Source organism: Dipteris shenzhenensis, chromosome 18, assembly GCF_047967505.1.
Source record: "Dipteris shenzhenensis isolate YYH24624 ecotype China chromosome 18, Dip_SZ_1.0, whole genome shotgun sequence".
In the NCBI taxonomy this organism is placed as follows: Eukaryota; Viridiplantae; Streptophyta; class Polypodiopsida; order Gleicheniales; family Dipteridaceae; genus Dipteris; species Dipteris shenzhenensis.
In genome coordinates, this window is record NC_141613.1 from 41,885,453 (window position 1) to 41,906,846 (window position 21,394).

The following is a 21,394-nucleotide window of genomic DNA, read 5'->3' on the forward strand; positions in this document are numbered from 1 at the left end:
ATTCAATTTCCTTGTGCAATCTTTTATCAATGAATGCTTTGTGATGTAAATGTTTTGGAGTTGTAATGTTTTATTTAGAATTGTAATCGTCGGCTTGTATATGATCGTTTAATAATATATGTACTTCAAATTCCAATACTTCCTCCCTTAACTCATTTAATAATACATAACGAATTACTAATAGCTAGAGACATGCGCGGATTAATCATGCAACTTAAAATGCTGTTGGATGTAGGAATTCCATTGCACACTGTAGAAATGGATTCCTGTAACCACACGGCATTTTGTTTTTTTTTAAATTTATGCCGAGCGTCTACAAGCGCGTCTATTAGCGTTGCTATAAGCGTGTCTTGTTGTTTTATTAATTTTCTGCAGAGTGTCTATTAGCTCATCTATATGCGCATGCCTATGTTATAAAGAACATGGCAACTTCTATAGGTATAAAAGAAGGCAAAGCTTTAAATCTTGACCGAACAAACTCTTTTGTAGTAGGGATTCTTTGTCCAAGCAAGCAACGCGTGTCCTTATAATAAGTGAAAATGTGGAAACCAACATAATTATATATTATTGAAAACCATCAAGGTTGCCACTCGGAGTCAAAATCGCCTGGATCGGCTATATCGATTCCACAACCCGACAGAACATCGTCCCTTGATAAGCTATCACGATATTGCACCGTCAGGGCTAACCTTGACGTGTGGGAAAGTGCCTCTGTCAGCCTACTAGGCTCTCGATTACTACCAATCGCTTGCAGGCCTCCCTTGGCGCTTTCGCTTATGACCATAAGAGGAGAAGGCAGCTCCATAATAGATGGTACAAATCAAAACACTAAGGCGGAGGCTTTCAAGAAGCCAACTTTAGAGAAGAGTACATTAATTCGAAACCAAGAGCCGAGTATTATTGGGTGGGCAGCTAATGAAAGCTAGTTCTTTGTGGAAAACGGGGATTCGAGCTTCTTCACGACTGAATCGGGAACCTGGAAGGCTTTGTCTAACACAGCTTCCGGAATGCCGGTTCCGAACAATTCCTGTGGAAGAGCTATCAAGCCGGGACTGGCGCTGCCGAAGGATGCCAGTGCATGTGCCTCCATGCTCGAGCTCGGGTTCATCTGGAAATGCACCAGACCCTGCGGGAAAACGAATAGATCTCCCTTCTGCAGCGTCTGATTGAACATCTTGTTGGTGCTGTCCACCAAGCCGACAATGAGAGTGCCATCGAGCACGTAGAGCAACTCGGTGCCCCGGGGATGAGTGTGGGGAGGGTTCAGGGAGCCCGGCTGGAACTCTAGGAAGGCTGCGGAGATGCCGAGGCCGTTGAGGGCAGGGAAGGCATCCACGAAGGCCTTGATGGGCTTGAAGGAGCCTTTAGGAGCGTGTGCCCCTCCGCGAAATCCTGTGAAGGTAAAGAAGGAGCCAGTGAGGGTACTGGCATTAACGTTGGGTGGCACCGAGAAGTCGGTGAGGAGCTCCACGTCGCGGGCTTTCACGAGCCGCCCTGCACAAGCAAGGATGAGGAGCAATCCGCAAACGTAAATGGAGCTTGCTGGGGTGGCCATATTCTTTTTCAAGCAAAGCCTGCACAGAGTAAACAATCTAGGAGTTAGAACAAACGAGCACCATTTGAACTCTGTTATCATATCGAACAGGATAGTCTAACTAATGAAGATTCCACAACTCGACTCTCCTATACAACAATCAGGTTTCCATGCAGACATTGAGGAAATGATTAGAGCTATCAAATTCATGCACTATACCTAAATTGTTGTCTAATAATGCTGGCTCTAGTTCGAGCCAGAAAAGAGAACTGTGGTTCTGCATTGATGCTGCAGCGACGTATAAATACTGGATCCCCGGATACTTCGAGATCACCCAGAGTTCGAACTCCCGTAACCAGTTTCTCATCTGGCCGTTATTGGAACTGATTGTTTTCTCATTGATTCGGCTAACCGCTGGATATGCTTTGTTTCTTTCCTCTGTTTATTTTTGGATATGCTTTGTTTCTTTCCTCAGTTTATTGTTGGATACTCAGACGAGGCCAATTAATTGTGAAAACATAGAATGTAATCGGCTTGCACGACAAAAACTTCGATCAAGGCGATGCGTCCTCCGGATTGATTGATGACCTCGCCGGCTTTATTAGAAGGGCGTTGTTGTTGTAACTGGTCAATCCGGCTTTCTTCGGCCATCTCAGGTTGTCGTGTTTATCGGCTGTCAGATCGGTGAATTTACAACTTTGGACCACAAGTTAAGCACACAATGTTGCGCATTCTCTCCCTCTTAGAGTTTCATTCATAGTTAAATAGAAGTCTCCTTTTTGCAAATAAACCGAGCGTACCTTATGCCTTCCATGCATGTGCATCATTGCATTTGCATGTGATTTCATGAACACGTTCGTTGGATTTGCATGTACTTTCATGCACACTTTTGTTTCAATGCATTTGTTGAAATCTAATTTAATATCATGCATTTCTTTCATGGAATTTGCATAATGGGCCTAGTAGTTGCATTTACTCCCATTGCAATTGTATGTAGTTTCATGCATATATTCTTTTTCATTCGCATATTCTTTAAGAATATGGCATACATGCAAGTGCATATGTACCATTATCTAACTAGAAAGGGAAAAATATTAGTGAAACATCCTCTCTCTCTTTAGGGCCTCCAAAATTGAATCAACATTATTAAAAGAATTACATATAGAGAGAATATTTTTTAATATTACTTTTGTTTTTTGTAAAACAATGGAGGTTGGGGGGGGAGGGAGAGAGAGAGAGAGAGAGAGAGAGATTTTGACTAATGTTTTTCAAATAAATTATTTCTGGAGGCATTAGACTCATGTAATATCATGCATTTGTTGAAGTCTCATGTAATATCATGCATTTCTTTCATGGATTTGTTGAAGTCTCATGTAATATCATGTGTTTCTTTCATGGATTTGCATACTACCGTTGGGTTTTGAAGTTGTATTTTCTCCCATTATAGTTGCATTTAGCTTCATGCATTGGTTCTTTTCCATTTGCATGTGCTTTAAGATATACGAGTACTCAAACCCACGGGTTTGGGTCCCATTTTTGTGGTGCTGTGAACCGTATCCTCCCGGTCAAGTGGCCACACCCAATGCCCCATTTCTCTCTTGATACCCCTTTCTTTGATACTGGCAACCTTTAATGGAAAATTGAGTTTCAAGAAGATCATCGAAACGTGACTTGATAGTTGAAACGTTCATCACCACAACACGCTTTGCAAAGTTGAGCATTTTCAGGGTAGATTCTGCTCCTGAATCGCCATCTTCCCATTCATCAACAGTTTTTCAATCAATCCATTGCAAATTTGAGCATTTTGCTTGTAGATTCTGTTGTAAATCGACATCCTTCACCCTTCATCAACCAAATTTTGTCGGCATTGTCTTGTTTCCTAGCTCACAATGTTTTCATTAGCAAGTATGCCTTCTTCTCTTGTTTCCCAACTCTCAATGTTTTCATTAGTAGAGATTCTTTCTTCACAATGGTTCACAATATCTCAGTGCTTGCAGTGCTCATCTAGTCTCATCTGCATACTTTTGCATGGCAGTTATGCAGTTCTGAAGTTGTTATTTTCTTGGAATTTATATTTCATGGGTCTTCTATGTATTTTATGAGCTTTGATCTTAGTTAGTAGGAGAGATTGACTTGAACTGTATAGTCCATTGGGTTTTTTTCTGAGGTTGTTTGGCTTCCGGAGGGAATGTGGCCAGAGTATGAGTTGTATGTAGAGGTGTGCAGAGACAAGAATATTGAATGAATGTCTTTTACCTTCTGATGGTGTTGTTCACTTGTTTCAAATGTGGATGAGGGTGGCTGTGAAGGCGGTTTAGGCTCTAGTGCTTTTGTCCATCCACCGTTCATTGCCTATTGTACTCATAGTCCCTAGACGAAGGCTAACCTTCACAAAGAGATGAAGTGGGTTGTAATATGCACTACACCTTCCCAGCTTGACAGATTCTTCAAACAACTAGAATGCGATTCTGACGTCGAGAAATACATCAGTTTCCAATAGGTTGAGAACCGCGACTCTCAAAACCATGTGATATTAAACCTGTTGAAGCATTAGAAGCTAAGCATGGAACACTATTTTGGGAGCCCCATGGATGATAAGATTTGACGCTTGCATCATTGGACTGAGGAGGATCGCGTAGAAATCGTAACGTTGTAGGAATCTAGAATAGAAATATTGCATACGATCAAGTTTGTGAATAATAAAAGAAGAATGTGATCAAAAGAAGGATGGTTATGGACCTGGAGGTGAAATAATCAAGCATGTAGACGATTTTAGAGAATGATCAACAACCATCATGGTGAGAACATGCACAGAGTGCACATTTTTGCATGAGAAGGCAACTATTGGGAAGGCGGTTATTGCTTCATGAAAGGGAATAGGAAGGAAGGAAGGAAGGGGAATATGCTTTAAACTAAACCTACGTCTTGGGGGGCCACCTTATAAAAACACCTTATAGCATGTGGGATCAACGGTTATTAAATAAACCCCCTACCTACATATTTTTACAACCTATATACAGACCTTTTATTGATCACACTTGCTATCTTACATATTTCTTAGTGACCGCCCTCGGAACCTACGTAAACCTTGAGCTTTTCTTTTTTTCTTTGGTTTGTTTTTTTGGTATGCACACCATCCAATCGTTACCTCACCAGGTCTCTAGATCATTAGTACCCCCTACCCACTTCTTTTGTTTGGTAAGATAGATGATGTTTTGGGTGGGTGCACTCTACGATGAACTATGTAAAAAGTACTCCTTTTGGCAAAAAAAGGTGGAGTTCTAAGAACACATATAGTACTAAATAGTATAGCAGTGTTGCTTGCGATTCAAAATCCTTTCGTGCACATCAAGGATTTTTTATATAGCATAGCAATGTTGCTTGCGATCATATGTCCCCCGCACTACAAGGACTTCTTATTTCAATCTCTCCCTCCAGTAGCACGCTCTCTCTCTACACGTCTCTCCTTATCTAGAGTGTCTCTTGTTATCTCAAAGGCTCTCTCTCTCTCTCTCTCTCTCTCTCTCTCTCATTGTCTCACTAGCTCCCAGTCGTTATCTTGCATAGGTTCCTCCCTCACTCCATGCCTGTGTGTCTCTTGTTATCTCAAAGGCTCTCTCACTACTACACATGGATCCTATTGCGATGTTTACGTACCGACGTTTAGCGCCCGCTTAGCGTTAATCATCGGTATGAAAATCGGGTTTCGTAAATTGTCGCTATATAGCGACTTTTGCTAAAAGTCGCTATATAGCGACTTTCTTAAAAGTCGCTATATAGTGACTTTTAAAAGTCGCTATATAGCGACACTGAGACAAAATATTATAGCGACGTTTTTACAGAGAGGTTTTTTTTTTTTTAAAGGCCTTAAAAGTTAGTTTTTTCTAATGACAAAATTTTTTAAATTTTCATACATGTTTGAGCTCATAGAGAATAAAAAAATGAGAGTATGTACATCAAGCCTTTGAAGCTCATATATTCATGTCCAAGTTTGAGATGAGAAAAATTAAATAAGAGCATTTCACAACAACACAAAGCAACTATAGACGCGCTTGGTAGACGCGTAAAATAGCGGGCGCGTCTATAGGCGTTGCTCTAGTAGAGAAATTACGGGCGCGTCTATTAGCGCGGCTAAATGCTCGTCTATTTGCACGTCAATCACCGCGTTTATTTGCGTGTTAGACCTGAGAAAATACGGGCCCGTCTAACATCCCGTTTATTAGCACGTCTATTTGCGCGTGTATTTGCGCGTTTATTTGCGCGTTTACACTGAGAATTAGACACGCATTTAGATGCGTTGTTAGACGCGCTCCAGAGAATACAGAAAGTGAGATTTTGGTGTGCATCATTGCTTTCCAAACATTGCCCATGATTACCAAAGCACATAATTTTTTGCAAGCCCACATATACAAGAATTAAGGGAAATGAGGAGAATGAGACAATATGTAAAATAGTTTTGCCAATATCAATTGTGGGGCTACGGTTCAATCTCATCCTCAATGAGATCAACCCTTGCCAAACTATCTACTTCAAAATCCAAACAAGTGTTTAGATCTACAAATACATTCAACCCACTACTACTTGTGCCACTCATGTGCTCATCGAAATCAAGATCTCCAATGGTAGGCTCGTCCTCACGGGTAATGCCGGCCTCAATATCTATATCTCCTATCTCATGATCATCCTCCTCTCTTGTATCACGGTCATCATCACGTCCATGGCCATGATCATCCTCCATACGCTCCATATTAGTAAATGTACTATACATCACTTTGGAACGTGGCATAATAGGTATGACATGCCACCACCTATTATTATCCACCATTGGTTGATAGACAACCTAATTCAAACACAAATACACTCATGTTACTTTTCTTGCATCAAATATTTAAAAGCGAGTATTTTTATGTGTGTGCACAGTACCTGTTCACATTGCGGTAGTATTAGTGTGTCCTTCCTACTTTGCCAAAACTTTGTGGAGTCAATAGTTACAAAGCCACTTGCATGGCGTTTGATTGTTGCATTAGGGCCTCTTTCCACCACGTCCTTAAACCACTTTACATCCAAAACATACACAAAGAAGCGTCGAAAGTCAAGCATAATGATATCTTGGATTATGCCACAATAATCATCCATGACTCCATTGGCTCCCTCAAAGCTAGCAATGACGCCGCAATCTTGTGTGTTTCTCTTATCATCAATCCGTTGTGTTCGAAAATGCTTGCCCTCACACCATATACCATTGAACATAGTGTACTACACCAAGAAAAAATCAATTAAATAAGCAATCTAAATTATAAAAACCTCCTAACTTATGCATAAGATTCTATATACCGACCTTGCTCATGCATCCCCTAGCATACTCCCATTCTTCCATTGTGATATGCATCCCCTCGTCTTTCTCTGCTTTCTCCTTTGGAAGTGCTCTTAGACGCTGAGGGTATGGGACACGAGATCCGTGGTGTGTACGAAAGAGGGCCCTTTCTTCTTGTCTTCTTGCCTTTGCATCCTCGTATCTTGTCACCCATCTTTTCATCACATCACTATTAAGCACGCAAAAGAGGTTGATACTATTACGCAACTTCGTGTCTATTACTTTGTTGCGTCCTTTTCCTTGAGGCACAATAGAGGTCATCCTTAGGTCTTCATCATCTCTCCATAGTCGTGGGAGAGAGCTATCCACATCAACAAGAAACTCAGAAATATATACAAGTGACTCTTGTACCAACCAACCCTCGGCCATGCTACCTTCGGGTCTTGCATTTTGTCTCACGAAGCCTTTCAAGGTCTTCATGAAGCGCTCGAGGAAGAACAACCATCGTGCATGTATAGTACCGCATATAGCAATCTCATCCACCAAATGCACTATGAGATGTAGTTGGCTTGTGAGAATAGAACGTGGAAATGTCTCCTCTACTAAACAAACCGCCTCCACTGACATAACTTGAGCATTCTCAAGTGTGGTGGGATCTATTTCCTTTGAGCTCACATACCTCATAAGCTCGCCCATCTTGTAAATACAATCTCTCACGTCCTTTGATGCACTACGTGAAATGCTAGTAGGTAGTATGAACTGAACCCGCGAGGAGGTGGTTGATTAGTTGCTTATAGCTATTCACTCACAAATTTGAAAGGAAAAAGATATTATGCATATAAAATACTTACTTGGAGCATCTTGTGCCAATCATGAGATTTCAAGCCATATAATTGCTCTACACCTCTTTTCTTGCTCTTTGTAAAGGCTCCCTTCAAACACCTCATGCATCCAGTGGGAGTACGAATTGTAGTAATAGCGCGCTTCACCGTCGCCATCTCTAGCTTTGATAACATCCACGGTGCACGAGGTAAAAAAGCACACCCATTTGGTCTCTCTTGAGGCCAAGCTTCATGCATCCTCCCTGTGGTACGTAGATCCTCCCTTATGCCTGCCGAATCTCGTGTCCCATTCAAATGCTCCCAAATGGTAGATGCCACATTCTTGAAGATATGCATGGGATCGAGCAGGTGATTGATCTTGAGGTGGGACCAATATGGTAAACGATAAAAGATGGAGTATCTAAACAAAATAAAGTGTTAACGTGCAATCCTCACTTTCAACCAATATAGCCAATCTTTACTTCCAGCCAATAGTTACAAATCCTTACGGGCTCATGCCAAGTGGTGGAGGAGTCGTGGAACCGTCCCAAATTCTCATCCAATCTCCCGTGGTGAGTGATTGTGGGAGGACTTCATTCCAAGGGGCAACATATCTAGGATGATCAGGTGGGAGAAATCGATGGTGATTCTCATAGATGACCTTATTCAATGCGTCTGCCCGTGAGGCAACTAGCGAAGGACCACAAACAGGACATGCATGGTAACCCGATGTAGTGAGACCTGAAACAATAGATGCAATTAAGAGTGGAAGGTGGGTTTAGGGTGCCACGTCCTTGCCTATTTATAATTAAAAAATGCAATGCTTACCTGAACACTCGCCATAGCCTGGGAAGTCATGCATCGTCCACATCAAGACTGCTTTGCAGTTGAAGTTTGCAGTTGAAGTCTCGTGATGAGGGAGGCCTGCTCACATCATGCACCTCGATACCTCTCCAAAGTATCTCTAGCTCATCAATCAAAGGCTCCAAATAAACATCAGGGTTTTTGACTTTATGTTTCCCTAGAATTAGAAGGGACAGCATGACATGTCCTTTCTTAATAGCCATAGAGGGTGGAAGATTGTAATTCACCAATACCACTGGCCATACACTGTAAGACGTGCTTTTGAGACCAAATGGGTTCACACCCCGTCCATACCCAATTCAAGTCTCAAGCTCCTAGGTTCTTCCTTGAAGCTTGGCCATGTGTCTTCAATATGCTTCCACGCAGGAGAGTCCGCGGGAGTTCTCCACTTGCCATCGGTTGATCGATGGGAGGAATGCCATGACATGAGCTCTGCAATAGATTTGCACTTGAACATATGTGGATGCGAGGGATTATGGGAAAATGTCGCAATACCTTACGAGGCACGTCCAAGGTTTTGAGATCTGCTCTATATCTTGCCTCTCCACAAGTAGGACACTCTCTTGCATCCTTATGTAGTCCACGAAACAAAACGCAATCGTTGACACATGCATGGATGCGCTTGTAATCTAATCCTCCAAGAGAGGTCACATGTTGCCTTGCCATATCTCTTGAGATCGGTAATTTATTCTCCCTTGGAAGCATTTTACACAATAGCCTGCACGTGAAGACCATAAATGAGGAAAAGCATTCGAGTAATTGACCCACTAGCATAATTCACCATGTTTGCAAAATCGACTTTAAAGCTTACTTGAGTAATGCATTCAAACTTGCATTGCTCCATCCATAGATGGTTTGCAAGTTTAGCAACTCAAGGGAGGCACGTAGAACAGAGAATGTGCACCCCTCAAACAGTGGAGTCGATGCTACGGTAAAAAGATCATCCTGCTCCATGCTATTATCCCTCCCTTGATGGACATATAAATCCCGCACCATATCATCAAACACCTCCTCCTCCACGGCTTCATGAGGTAATGGTGGAGGGCTACTATCACCATCACTCCATGCATCCGTAACGGTCCCTCCTGAAGATCCCACCTCATATCGCCGACGCTTCGCCTCCTCACGACGGGCATAGGGTAACATGTGCGGGTGTGGCACTGCATCCTGTATCAAATTAAAACGGGATCATTATAACTCAAACATATGAACACCCATAGGTATCTCAATCAACCTTAACTTACAAATCCTTACCCTGTTTACGGTCACATCCCATTCTCCATACTTTGAGATATGATTGAGCGTAATCCTGCGTGCACGATACATGTTTCCTCGACATCGATCACACAGACATTTGATTTTTTGCTTCAACCACATTTCGCGATGGTGGATACGGAGGGATTCATCCTCACTGGAGTTGCTTGTTGAAGATGGAGACATCCTACAAACAAACAACCCACCAAATTTGCTCTTCTTCAAATGCTTAACTTAAAAACTCTGTGTTGCGTCTATCACCGCGTCTAATATCGCGTGTAATTGCGCGTCTAAATGCCCGTCTACTATGTGTATTTAAACGCGCCTGTAGACACGCTAATAGACGCGACTATAGACGCGCTAATAGACGTGACTATACCCGCGACTTTTGAACCTACTTTTCAGTGCGCCGCTCGCTTTGCTTTTCTTTTGATTACTTAAACTTCGTGAGCGGCTTTCTTCCTTCTTTATTAGCAGTTCTATAGATTCGAAGCTTAAGAGAGAGCCTCCCATACCCAGTTCCAAGCTTTCACTCAAGACAAAGGGACCGTACCTACACAGCTTGCTTCCAAGCCTAAAGAAGAGGAGGAGTACAAACAAGGAGAAGAAACAAGTTTGGAAAAGAAAGATCCTTCCATACCTTTTTCCAAGTAAGTCCTTTTGAAGTTGTTCTTGCTTGCTCTTTCTAGTTTTGTACTTTTTCGCATCCATGAAACGCAGCATCTAGGTATGAGCGACACGTTCTTTTGTTAGGCAAAACGTCCTTTTTGGCTTTTGAGTATTCTCGACTGTCGGAGCGCGTGTATAGAGGCGTCTGAGGGCGCGTCTAAACGCGCGTCTATAGGCACGTCTATATGCGCGTCTGGCTTGTTACAGACACACACAGACACGTATATAGACGCTTACACAGACGCTATGTTAAACGGAGTGTTAAACGAATTGTTAGACGCGCTGTTAGACGGATGTTTGGACGGATTGTTAGAGGCGGTGATAGACGCGCTTTTTAACGCACAGTTAGACGGATTGATGAACGGACTGTTAGACGCGCTTTTACTTGAATTGTTAAATGCTCTGTTAGACGCGTTTATAGATGCGAAATTAGACGGGTCTATAGACGCGCTCTGACAGAGCCTCTTTTTTTTTTTCCCCTTTCTTCTCAGCTCCCAAAGTAATAGATTTGTTTATTTTTTTCCAGTTTAACATGTGGGGAGGAAGTGCTTCTAGCTCACCTGATCCGCGTGAATCGATATGGAAGGATTTATATAATATTTTAGGGCACCCTCCTAGTCCTGCGGAGTTATACGGGTACATGACGGGTACCTTTAACACTCCCCAGGAGTCGGCAGTACAGACTCCGAGCCACCCCACACTGCCTGAGATCACCCCAGCGGAGTCCGCACAGCCATCTTATGCCCCTTCCCCCGTACCGTCTTATGCCCCTTCCCCCATGCCGTCTTATGTCCCTTCTGCCATCCCGTCTTATGCCCCTTCCCCCATGCCTTCAAGAGGTCCTTCTGCCTCAGCGACCCGTCGACGTACTCCCCAGCCGTCGAGACTCGGTTCTCTAGCTACGAGTGGTCAGCGTAGTCCCGCGCAGTCCCCAGCTACGAGTGGCCAACGTACGAGCTCGACACGACAGGGTGGCAGGCGTAGTAGCAGGGAGAGCGGTGGCGGATGCATGGCACAGTGCTTTGGGCCATGTGGCGGTGAGGAGGATGATGATTCCGATGATTTAGACGTGCCTCTGGGTGATGGTACGATTTATTATGACATCACCCAGACAGGAGGCATCTTGATGGATGCGCGGGGGAAGGATATAATGGCCTTCATGCACTCTGTAATTGCTAACAATTACAGAGATTGCTTTATCCACTATAAAGACCACCCAAAGAGGTTGGCTGATGAGATCCTCGCTACTGTTCGCTCTAGGTATCCTAACCCCCCCAATCGCCAGTTCACAGATAAATGGGGGAAGTCAAAGATTGTTACGATGCTTAGCAATAAAAGATCTTCCCTTAAGAGGCAGGCACTAGCGGAGCTTGCCAGACTTGAGGCAGGTCAACCTCCAAGGGGCCCGCCCCACACCGCTCAGAAGCGTGAGTGGAAGAAGGCAATGAAGTCAGCGAGGGAGGAGCCCAGTCTGCAGCACGTGGAGGCACGGAGGATCCAGATGGAGGAGTATGGAAGCGAGCATTTTGGAGCAGGGGGTGTTGAATCATGGGAGGCCCAATTTGTAAGTATCGATCTCAAATTATATTGCTTATGTAGTTTATTAGGAGGTTGGTTGTTTCTTTGTACTTATCCCTCCACAAAGTGTATCGCGGTCATGCAGCTTGAGATCGTGGGCAGATACCCTACTTCAGTGGAGACAGCTTACCACCGCCACCATCGCAGAGGAGATACATGGAGGCACTTCTATGATGACGGGTTGATTACTGAGGAGCAGTATACCCGAGCTACTGGACATGCCCCTGAGGTATTTGAAAGTAATTAAATAATGCCAAAATTACAAGTAAAGATTTGATTTTTCATACATTGTTCTATGTTGTCCCTTGTTTACAGGGCGCCCCTGCACAAGACGACGAGGAAGACGAGGAAGGAGGTGCAGAAGGGAGCGCAGAAGGCAGCGCAGAAGGGAGCGTGGAAGGCAACGAGGATTAGTCGTAGAAGTAGTGCTACTATTCCTTTTTGTACTTAAAGCCATTGGCTTGGCTTCGTGCCTCTTGTATATAGACTCCTCTTATTTTTTGTACTTGAAGCCACATGACATGGCTTAGCTTCCTTATTTTTTGTACTTGGAGCCACATGACGTGGTTTAGCTTCGTGCTACATGTATATACAAGCACTTTTTGAGCTTTCAATTTTATTGCGTTTTGGAGTTGTAATATTTTATTTGGAATTGTAATTAAAATGCGGTTGGCTGTAAGAATTGAATTACAGAATGTGGATATGGGATTCTTGTAACTATATAGCATACACAACATACACAGTATTCTGTAAATTTTTTTTTTTTTTAAAGGCGCGTCTATCAGTGCGTTTAAAAACACGTTTATATTCGCGTCTGTCTGTTCGACTTGCGTCTATACGTGCGTCTATCAAAGCGTTTATATGCGCGTCTATTTACGCGTGTATAAGCACGTCTATACGCGCGTAAGTATGATATATAGACGTGCAATTAGACGCGGGTCTCCTGATGCGCAAATAGACGCGCCCGTAAGTTTTTTATTTAATTCATGAAACGCGTCTGTGCGCGCGTCTATGGGTGTTTTGTCTTGTTGTGTTTACATCAACTGTTTCATCTTGAGCCAAGACTAAGGCGCCAAGCAAGTCTATCTCCAACTCTATACCGAGTTGATCTCCTATATCATCATCGTACTCTAGTATCGTACGTTCACCTAAAAGTATTTGATCATCTTCTTCAATAAAGCTTAAAAGTGCTTGCGAAAATTCATTGTGGAAAATTAATAAGTGAGGTTCACACAAAACTTATGAATATACTCCTCAAACCCAAAAGGACTATAATGCTCATCTTATACATAATTCTTCACCAAACTAGCATCTTAGCATAAAATGGTTAAAGCTTAAGAAAAGAAAAAAAGGTGGATGGGGGTGGAAAGAAAAAAGCGATAATAGGGGGGGGAAAATGTGTAAATTTTAACAAGAGTGGGAGCAAAATTCCAACATAAACCAAATTACTATTAATTCCCAAAAAGGAATCATATCATTAAGAAAGTGGGGTAGCTAGATGTATAAATTGTGTGTGTGTGTGTGTGTAATTAATTATGTGTAAGAATAAAGAAATTGTGTGTTTGTGTGTGTGTGTGTGTGTGTGTGTGTATGTGTGTGTGAGAGAGAGAGAGAGAGAGAGAGACACTACAAGGCATAAGCCATTTTCCGATGGAAATATCGACGCTTTTTACATTAAATTTTTTTTTTCACGGGCGCAAAGGTCGCTATAAAAGTCGCTAAAATCGTCGGAAAAGGAGCGTCGCTATAAAGCATCGCTATATAGCGACGCTGGCAAACGTCGCTATATAGCGACGATGCAAACGTCGCTATATAGCGACGATGCAAACGTCGCTATATAGCGACATTGATAATCGTCGCTATATAGCGACACTGGTAAACGTTGCTATATAGTGACGATTAACAGAAGTTAAAAAAAAGGGTTAGTGGGGCTAAACAGGGCTTCCTTTTGGCCCTGTTTAGCCCCACTAATTCTTTTTTTTTTTTGTAATTACAAAAGAAAGTTTTTTATAACAAAATTTCCCTTGCTTGCAGGGTGATACAAAATTGTTCTTGTGAAATGATGAGTAAAAAATGCATATACATGTCGGACATATACAACAGTGTTTGTAACAAAATTACCCTGTGAAAGGGCGATACAAAATTGCTCAAACGAGTGGATATACAAAATGCTACTACCACTACTCATCCGAATCCAAATCATCTTTGTCTTGTTGGCCTGTTCCTTGGTCCTCGACACCTGCGTCTTCTCCCTTGTCCTTGGCACCTGCGTCGGATCCTTGCCCCTGTTGATCACTCGCCTCCGATGATGGGACGCTTGAGCTTTGACCCTAAGAGTGAACCATATAAATCGAAAATTAGATTGGAAATTAAATTAAAAAGTGAGATTACAAGTAGGAGTAAACTTATACCATGCGAGCAGCCACCTCAGCCCAATTGACTGTCGCTCCCATTGCCTCTTGCTCAATGAACCACGACTTTGTTCCTATCCGAAATGCGCGCCGCGTCTCTGCATCTCCTAGGAAGACGACCCATCGTAGCTTGCTGTGGATCCAATTTACGAGAGTTAGAGTTAGCTAAAGTGCATGTAATATGTAAGTAAAACAAATAGAACAATACATTAAATGGGAAGAAGTAGACTTACCACGGTTGCCTCGAACGCATACCGTCCGCCTGCACCAAAGTGAGAAGTACCTACGACGTCCAGCCATCTCTTTGCAGCCCTCCTCTGACCCTCGAACATTTCGGGATGGTCCCTATGTTGCTTCTTGAAGTACTTCCAATCAGCTTTGTCTGCCCAGCTGGGTTTAGCCAACCCCTTTGTAATGGAAGTACTCAAGGTTGATCTACGATGCTTTAGGACCAAACCCATGCGCTCGAGCATATAATTGTCATTAAACTCCACATTTGGCGGATTAGGGTATCTTTGTTTTAACTCATCGATCACCGCCTGCTTCTTTTGGGCATCTTGATACCGCCAATCGGTATTTATGCCGCTCTTGAAGTGATGACTCATCAACCTCCTCATGGCGGCCATCACTGCTTTGCCCTTTTTATCTTCTATTATCTCTCCTGTAGATGTGATTTGATAGGATAGATCCCTTGATGAGTAAGGGGGACTGACGGTAGCAGAGTCTGAAGGAGTGGAAGCTGCGCGACCGCTTCTGGAGCGAGGAGTAGCAGTGGGAGTAGGAGAGGGAAAGGGACCTGACTGATACTGTGTCTCCGGACCAAGTGGAGACCTAAAGGAGCATGAGTGTGCTGACTCGTCTACATCTCTCGAGTCAGCACAATATGAGCCGCCCATCCTACTCTTCCTTCCCTTGCGGGAGGCATGCGCAGGTGATGATCCCGCGGTCGAAGGGGCGCGAGGGGATGGCTGGGCAGTACGTCCACCCGTCGGTGTAGGGGAAGGAATTGCGGAGGTCCTCTGAGAGAGCAGAGAGAAGAATCTCGCTACCTCCTCATCGCTCATCTGCGCTACAAACTCGTCAAGACTCCCGACAAAGCCATGCGTGGCTAGCAAAGGAGTTCCCCGAGGGGTAGTCGCAGTGCTACGTGGAAGAGGGGTCGGACCAGGGGTAGTCGCAGTGCTAGGTCCGAGAGGAGTCGGACCAGGGGTAGTCCTCAGGGTAGTCGTCTGAGAGGAATCAAAGTCCTCTGGAGCATATAGATTGTGAGCTCTCCTCCTGCGAGGCTGTCCGTACTCGTCGGATGAGCGACGTGATCCCATGTCTAACATAGACACAAACACAAAAACAGAAAACAAAAAAACAAACATAAGCATTCTCATAGGCATAGGCATAGGCAAGAAGAAAGAAGAGGGAAAGGAAAGAAGAGGGAAAGGAAAGAGGGAAAGAAGATGGAAAGGAAAGAAAAGAATGAGAATGAGGAAATAGAGAATGAGAGAAGGGGGAAATAGAGAAGGGGAAAGAGATGAGGGAAAATAGAGAAGGAGAGAAGGGGGAAATGAGAGAAGGGGGAAATAGAGTGGGAAATAGAGAATGAGCTTATGCGGAAATAGAGAATGAGCTTATGCTTCTCTCATTCTCTATTTCCGCATAAGCTCACGCATAAGCATGAGCTTATGCAGAAACTTAAGCATAAGCTCATGCTCATGCATGAGCATAAGCATGAGCTTATGCTTATGCTTATGCTTAAGCATAGGCATCGGAAATAGAGAAGGAGCTTATGCGGAAATAGAGAATGAGTTTCTGCATAAGCTTCTCTCATTCTCTATTTCCGCATAAGGTCATGCATTAGCATAAGCATGAGCTTATGCGGAAACTTGAGCATAAGCTCATGCTCATGCATTAGCATAAGCATGAGCTTATGCTTATGCTTATGCGGAAAGCATAGGCGTCGGAAATAGAGAAGGAGCTTATGCGGAAATAGAGAATGAGCTTATGCTTCTCTCATTCTCTATTTCCGCATAAGCTCACGCATAAGCATGAGCTTATGCGAAAACATGAGCATAAGCTCATGCTCACTCATGAGCATAAGCATAAGCTCATGCGGAAGCTCATGCGGAAAAAGAGAAGGAGCTTATGCGGAAATAGAGAATGAGTTTCCGCATAAGCTTCTCTCATTCTCTATTTCCACATAAGCTCATGCATAAGCTCATGCTCATGTATGAGCATAAGCATGAGCTTATGCTTATGCTTATGCTTAACCATAAGCATAAGCATAAGCTCATGCTTATGCTCATGCGGAAAAAGAGAAGGAGCTTATGCATAAAAAGAGAAGGAGCTTATGCGGAAATAGAGAATGAGAGAAGCATAAGCTTCTCTCATTCTCTATTTCCGCATAAGCTCATGCATAAGCATAGCTTATGCGGAAACTTAAGCATAAGCTCATGCTCATGCATGAGCATAAGCATGAGCTTATGCTTATGCTTATGCACTTATGCTCATGCGGAAAAAAAAGAAGGAGCTTATGCGGAAAAAGAGAAGGAGCTTATGCGGGAATAGAGTGAGAGAAGCATAAGCTTCTCTCATTCTCTATTTCCGCATAAGTTCACGCATAAGCATAAGCTTATGCGTAAACTTAAGCATAAGCTCATGCTCATGCATGAGCATAAGCATGAGCTTATGCTTATGCTTATGCTTAAGCCTAAGCATAAGCATAAGCTCATGCTTATGCTCATGTGGCTCATGCGGAAAAAGAGAAGGAGCTTATGCATAAAAGAGAAGGAGCTTATTCGGAAATAGAGAATGAGAGAAGCATAAGCTTCTCTCATTCTCTATTTCCGCATAAGCTCACGCATAAGCATAAGCTTATGCGTAAACTTAAGCATAAGCTCATGCTCATGCATTAAGCATAAGCATAAGCATAAGCTCATGCTTATGCTCATGCATGAGCATGAGCTTATGCTTAAGTTTACGCATAAGCTTATGCTTATGCGTGAGCTTATGCGGAAATAGAGAATGAGAGAAGCATAAGCTTCTCTCATTCTCTATTTCCGCATAAGCTCACGCATAAGCATAAGCTTATGCGTAAACTTAAGCATAAGCTCATGCTCATGCATGAGCATAAGCATGAGCTTATGCTTATGCTTATGCTTAAGCATAAGCATAAGCATAAGCTCATGCTTATGCTCATGCGGAAAAAGAGAAGGAGCTTATGCATAAAAAGAGAAGGAGGAGCTTATGCGGAAAAAGAGAAGGAGCTTATGCGGAAATAGAGAATGAGAGAAGCATAAGCTTCTCTCATTCTCTATTTCTGCATAAGCTCATGCATAAGCATAAGCTTATGCGTAAACTTAAGCATAAGCTCATGCTCATGCGAAAAAAGAGAAGGAGCTTATGCATAAAAAGAGAAGGAGGAGCTTATGCGGAAAAAGAGAAGGAGCTTATGCGAAAATAGAGAATGAGAGAAGCATAAGCTTCTCTCATTCTCTATTTCCGCATAAGCTCATGCATAAGCATAAGCTTATGCGGAAACTTAAGCATAAGCTCATGCTCATGCATGAGCATAAGCATGAGCTTATGCTTATGCTTATGCATAAGCTCATGCTTATGCTCATGCGGAAAAAGGGAAGGAGCTTATGCGGAAAAAGAGAAGGAGCTTATGCGAAAATAGAGAATGAGAGAAGCATAAGCTTCTCTCATTCTCTATTTCCGCATAAGCTCATGCATAAGCATAGGTTATGCGGAAACTTAAGCATAAGCTCATGCTCATGCATGAGCATAAGCTCATGCTTATGCTCATGCGGAAAAAGAGAAGGAGCTTATGTGGAAAAAGAGAAGAAGCTTATGCGGAAATAGAGAATAAGAGATGCATAAGCTTCTCTCGCGGAAAATTAAGCATAAGCTCATGCTCATGCATGAGCATAAGCATGAGCTTATGCTTAAGCAGAAGCATAAGCTCATGCTTAAGCATAAGCAGAAGCATAAGCTCATGCTTATGCTCATGCGGAAAAAGAGAAGGAGCTTATGCGGAAAAAGAGAAGGAGCTTATGCGGAAATAGAGAAGGAGAGAAGCATAAGCTTCTCTCATTCTCTATTTCCGCATAAGCTCATGCATAAGCATAGCTTATGCGGAAACTTAAGCATAAGCTCATGCTCATGCATGAGCATAAGCATGAGCTTATGCTCATGCATGAGCATGAGCTTATGCTTAAGTTTCCGCATAAGCTATGCTTATGCATGAGCTTATTAAGCATAAGCATAAGCATAAGCTCATGCGGAAAAAGAGAAGGAGCTTATGCGGAAATAGAGAATGAGAGAAGCATAAGCTTCTCTCATTCTCTATTTCCGCATAAGCTCATGCATAAGCATAGCTTATGCGGAAACTTAAGCATAAGCTCATGCTCATGCATGAGCATAAGCATGAGCTTATGCTTATGCTTATGCTTGAGCATAAGCATAAGCATAAGCATAAGCTCATGCTTATGCTCATGCGGAAAAAGAGAAGGAGCTTATGTGGAAATAGAGAATGAGAGAAGCATAAGCATAAGAGAATAAGAGGGAAACTTAAGCATAAGCTCATTCTCTATTTCCGCATAAGCTCCTTCTCTTTTTATGCATAATCTCCTTCTCTTTTTCCGCATGAGCATAAGCATGAGCTTATGCTTATGCATAAGCATAAGCATAAGCAACGCTTATGCTCATGCATGAGCATGAGCTTATGCTTAAGTTTCCGCAGAAGCTTATGCTTATGCATGAGCTTATGCGGAAATAGAGAATGAGAGAAGGGGGAATGAGAGAAGGGAAAAGAGATGAGGGGGAAAGAGAGAAGGGGGAATGAGAGAATAAGAGAAGAGGGAAAAAAGAGAAGGGGGAAAAAGGAGAAAAAGAGAAGGGGGAAGAAGGAAAGAGTGAGAGGGGAAGAGAGGGTTCCTACGCCCATCACTGCAGCTAGCGCTTAAGGCGCTAGCTGCAGGCCAATGCAAATAACAAAAATAATAAATGGAAAAAAGAGGAAGCACTTATCTGAAAAAGTATGTCCCGCTCGGTGTAGTGGACTGGCCCTACAAAAGAGAGAGTATGTCCTGCTCGGTGTAGTGGACTGGCTCTACAAAAGAGAGAAAACAACCCATTTTTTCAAATAAGATGTTAGTGGAAAGAGGAGATTACAAAAGCAACTTCTTGAAGGGAGGAGATTGAGGAGACAAGGGAAGGAGGAGATTGAGGAGACAAGGAGAAAGAGAAGGAAGAGAAATACAGAAAAAAGAGGTGAGTTTTCTTTCTTTCTTTTCTTACTATGGTGTTCCTCTCCCTGATGTTCCTCATCTACTTCTTCCTTGCTTTCTTCTTCTTCTTTTGCTTTACCACGCCCCCATTTAGCCATCATTACCTCTCTTTCCTCATCCCCTGAAGAAGCTTCTAACAAGGATACTTGTTTTTCTTCTTTCTTTCCCAATCTAGGACACTCAGGGCGATAGTGATCTTTTTCATTACATTCATAGCAAGTGACCCCACTCTTATCTCGAGGCCTATCTTCACTCTTTAGTGCTCTAGGTTGTCGTGCATTAACCAAATGCAATTTCAAATCAGCAAACTCCGCCAGCAATTGGGAGATATTATGATTTAACTCAAGGAGTGCCCATTACCTCCATCTTAGAAGTTGAAGCTGTTGAAGACACAAAAGAGGATTCGATCTTTAGAGAAGCTTCTTTCTTGGTCGCACTGCGAAGTGCCTCCACGTATGTTGTTGGATCTTTACTCATTACTTTTGAGCGAAGACGAGGCTCTAAAGCCATAACAAATTTGCTCATCTTTAAGTGCTCCATCCCTGAGAGACTTTGAGGGGCCGATGATGCAGATGCCACAACTCGCAAAGCTGCCCTTTCATACTTTGTCCATAAAGTTTCATATCGGATTGCCAATGCAAAGACCAACTCACCCTCTTCTTGATAGAACCGGTCCAACTACAACATCAAAGCATTTGGCGGCTCCACTGCCCCAAATCTCTGCTTCATTGCTACCACCACTTGGTCCCAGTCCTCCTTGGTAGAGTCCGGCAAGGTCTCATACCAACTCAAGGCTACACCCTCACATTTCTATACCACCTTCCCTGCTTACTCACGCATTTGCTTATTAACCTTCCTAAACTTTGTTTAGGATTCACATTTTCACCCCTCTTCTCATGCATTTTAAGATGTTGATTACAACTTTTACAACATTAATCATGTATATGTACAACTGTTTTTATTAAAACCCCTCTTTTATCTTTTTGGAAAATTATCTATAGAAGATACACCCACCCTCTACTTATACTCTAATGTAACCATTCAGCTCAAAACAAATGGACCTAACCTTAAACAAACCCATGTCACATTGGCCACCGCCCACCTAGCTTATAATATTAAAACCCCTTAACTACCTTGACTTGAAATCCCTAACCTTAACACCTTCTCTACCCACGACCTTGCTGGGACCTATTAGTTTATGAATATTATTTCTCTTTAGGTTCATGTATCTTCTCTTGGATTAGTCAATGGGACCTATCAGTTTTTGAATATTGTTTCTCTTTATGTTCAGGTATCTTCTCTTGGATTAGAAAGAAACAACCAACAATGTCATTGTCTTCTATCGAGGCTGAGTACAAGGCAACATGTTCTGCTGCTTATGAAGTAGTGTAGCTGAGGAGGATCTTATGGCACATGGGAGTGCAAGAGGATGAGGCAACTATGCTGAGGTGCGACAATCAAAGTTGCATGGCCATTGCTAGAAATCTAGTGTTTTATGCGTGCACAAAACAGATAGAGATTCAGTACCACTATGTTCGTGATTTGATCGAGGACGGGATAGTGGAATTGGTCTACTGTCCAACAAAGCAAAATGGAGTAGATATCTTCACCAAGGCACTCGAGAAGGATTAGCTTCAGGGTCATCATTGAGGGGGGGTGTTAGATAT

The 21,394-nt window shown here is 42.8% G+C and overlaps 1 protein-coding gene across 1 annotated transcript; it reads right to left on the reverse strand.

The window, feature by feature from the left end:
- Nucleotides 1-922: 922 nt before the first annotated feature.
- Nucleotides 923-2,185, reverse strand: LOC147891245 (germin-like protein 9-3). The gene is made up of 3 exons (XM_087389185.1): nt 2,053-2,185; nt 1,754-1,901; nt 923-1,574 (listed from the first exon to the last, which is right to left on the reverse strand). The coding sequence occupies exons 1-3, from the start codon at nt 2,183-2,185 to the stop codon at nt 923-925; spliced, it is 933 nt and encodes a 310-aa protein (XP_087245311.1).
- Nucleotides 2,186-21,394: the final 19,209 nt, after the last annotated feature.